This window comes from Cyprinodon variegatus, unplaced genomic scaffold (assembly GCF_000732505.1).
Source record: "Cyprinodon variegatus isolate N-32 unplaced genomic scaffold, C_variegatus-1.0 Scaffold42, whole genome shotgun sequence".
In the NCBI taxonomy this organism is placed as follows: Eukaryota; Metazoa; Chordata; class Actinopteri; order Cyprinodontiformes; family Cyprinodontidae; genus Cyprinodon; species Cyprinodon variegatus.
Genome location: NW_015150495.1, coordinates 259427 through 262024, shown reverse-complemented (window position 1 = coordinate 262024; position 2598 = coordinate 259427). Strand labels below are relative to the sequence as shown.

At 35.0% G+C, this 2598-nt stretch overlaps 1 protein-coding gene across 1 annotated transcript in view; it reads right to left on the bottom strand.

Annotated features, from left to right (window-relative positions):
• LOC107081837 (CMP-N-acetylneuraminate-beta-galactosamide-alpha-2,3-sialyltransferase 1-like) overlaps nt 1-2598 on the bottom strand; it is a 27863-nt gene that overhangs the window by 21069 nt on the left and 4196 nt on the right. The window contains exons 5-6 of the mRNA XM_015370155.1: nt 1282-1327; nt 1047-1193 (exon numbers count right to left, since the gene is read on the bottom strand). Of these exons, the coding sequence (XP_015225641.1) occupies nt 1047-1193; nt 1282-1327 (193 nt within the window). The remainder of the gene's footprint in view (nt 1-1046; nt 1194-1281; nt 1328-2598) is intronic.

Genomic DNA, 2598 nt, shown 5'->3' with positions numbered 1-2598 from the left:
AATGCAGCATATCCGTATTTGGTGAGTCTCCCCACCAACTTTCATCACAAAGTTACACCCTTGGTAGACATCAATGGCTGCAGCCTTATCAAACACTACATTTTGTTCTTAGCTGAAGGACACCGCTCCCATTTCATTCTCAAATATTTACCACATACAGAATGAAGATTAGAACTGTATATCCGTACATAGGAATTGTTCTAATTAGATAAACTATTATTGAAAACATAAGTTCTGACAAGCAACAGGCAGCTAATATTAAGGTGTTATAAACTCACACATAAATGATAATTATACTAACAAAATGTATTTTTACATTTTATGTCAGGCCCACATTCCCTTCACAATGCATTTCACAAATATCACACAGTGGAAGGGACACCACCTCCGTCGTACATTTTCTTTTAAAATTACAAAGCACCCACGTTTGGGTAATAATTCTATTGCAAATTATGATTTAAATGTTTATAAAGTGGCATTACTGTGATGCTTTTGAGATTTGGACTCGTTTCAGAATGGTGGAATGGCTTGGGTCCTGTAGGCTCTCAGACAGACCATTAGCTACATTCAATTTATGTCAAAAAAACAAAACTGCAAGACTGCAAGAAAGCCTTCTACTGCTGATAAAATAACCTCAAATCAAAATATTAAAAGTCAATAAAAAATTGTATATTACAATCAGAAGTAGTGTTTTACAGGTACAAGGAATTGTGTTGGCGATTAGGTGCAATGCACAGACAAGGAAACATAGTTTGCATTCAAAGCTTTTGAAATACATCATTCGGATAAGACAAATGCAAGTATTGAGTTTTATAAGACTAAAGTAGAAGAGTGCAACATAATGAAGAGGAAAATAGAGACAACTAGTTTAGGAGCTACTTTAAGCTCTGCTATTTTTGTGAGGTAATATCGAGTCAAGCAAAATGCTCCTTTTGAAAGAGATTCTTGGATGTGTTGATTTGGCACTAAATAAAATAATTTCAATGAACAAGACATCCTGATTTTAGAAGGAATTAAATAAATATAACAAGCAAACAACATTGTACGTGTTGGAAATTTCCTAACAGACATACCTCATCACAAATGTGAAGTGCAAAGATAAAAGCCATAAAGCCAGTGGATGGATAGTTTCCTTTCTTTTTCAGCCAGATCTCATGAACATATCTCATAAAGGCTGGATTAAGCACCATGACCTGTTAAAAAAATAAAAAAGTTATTTTATAAGACTCAAAATTACCTTTCCTGCTCAACTAGAAATATCATTCTGCACCTCAAACTCACCAAATCTTTGTTAGCTTTGATCTTGGTTTTTATTGGTGCATATGACCTGTTAAATAAGAAAAGCATTGTTAAGAACAAATTTCATCGCTGGCCTATAGAAAATAATCTATTTCACATGTAAAGTAGTAATCTGATTTTTTTGACCAACATACAGTAAAGTGTTCCATACAGTAAGTGTGATCTAAGAAGAAACGCATATATAGTTGATCTTTTTTTATATTTAGCTAAAAAGCGTATCCAAACAGCAGGAAAAGCATTTTAGTCAGTACTTCATATCAAAACATTTTGTTGCACTAATGCTGCATCCACTCCATTTTTTGAGCATCAAAAAGGCGTCACTTTGGATGCTGAGGCACCTGGAAGTCAGATGTGCATTGAAGCACTTTTGACACCATTGATGAGCGTTGTGCAAAGTGTGTTCAGACGCTTCTGACAGGCATTGCTTGTCAGCATTATTTGCTGTAGTGAGGGAGAAAATCTTTGTTTTAGGATTCATTTAAGCAAGAGTGTGCACCTTAAAACTTAATCATTGTAGTCAGTTCATCAGGACTTTGATTATAGCTTTAGATGTTCTGTTAGTGACTCTACCACAAGCCCAATATGTGCAATAAGTTCATTTGCAAGTGCATTCAGCTATATTCATCTATGTCAAAATGAATTATCCAATTACGGCAGTTAAACCTACATATTTCTTATTTTAAAATCATCAAAGAATGCTAAAGTACATCTTATACCTAATACTAATGACTTTTGTCTAAAGTCATCATTGGACAGTCTGGCAAAACATGATTACTCCTTGTTTATCTGCATTTTTATTTTTCATCTTTAGACTATTATTGAAGAAAAACAGTCTCATAGGAATCTGCCTTTTTTTTTTTTTTTACACCGAATTTTAAACACTGAATTTTTTAGACATTGAATTCCTTACAATCATTTTTTATCTGGTAAAAATTCACCAGAAAAAAATCAGCTGCAAAAGTGTTGTCCTTTTGGTGAACTCAAGCCAAAGCAATCTACACTTGATAGAGTCGAGCAGCTTCTAGCCAATGAAATTAGCTAATTTGGTCACATGACAACGGCTGCCCCCAGCGCTGTTTCCGGCTGAATGAGGCTTTTTTTTTTTGTGTTAAACAGATAGAATTGCAAAACGTCAGCTACTAACAGACAGCTATTAGAGTTTTTCCTCTTATCAGACTTGGTGAAACAACTGAGCCGATCACAGCTAGTACGGCACCCCTGTCTGCCAAGGCTCTTGGTTTGATCCGGAAGAAGCTGCAGGTGGCAAACTGTTTTTCTTCTTCGGCTCTGTTCGAAAAC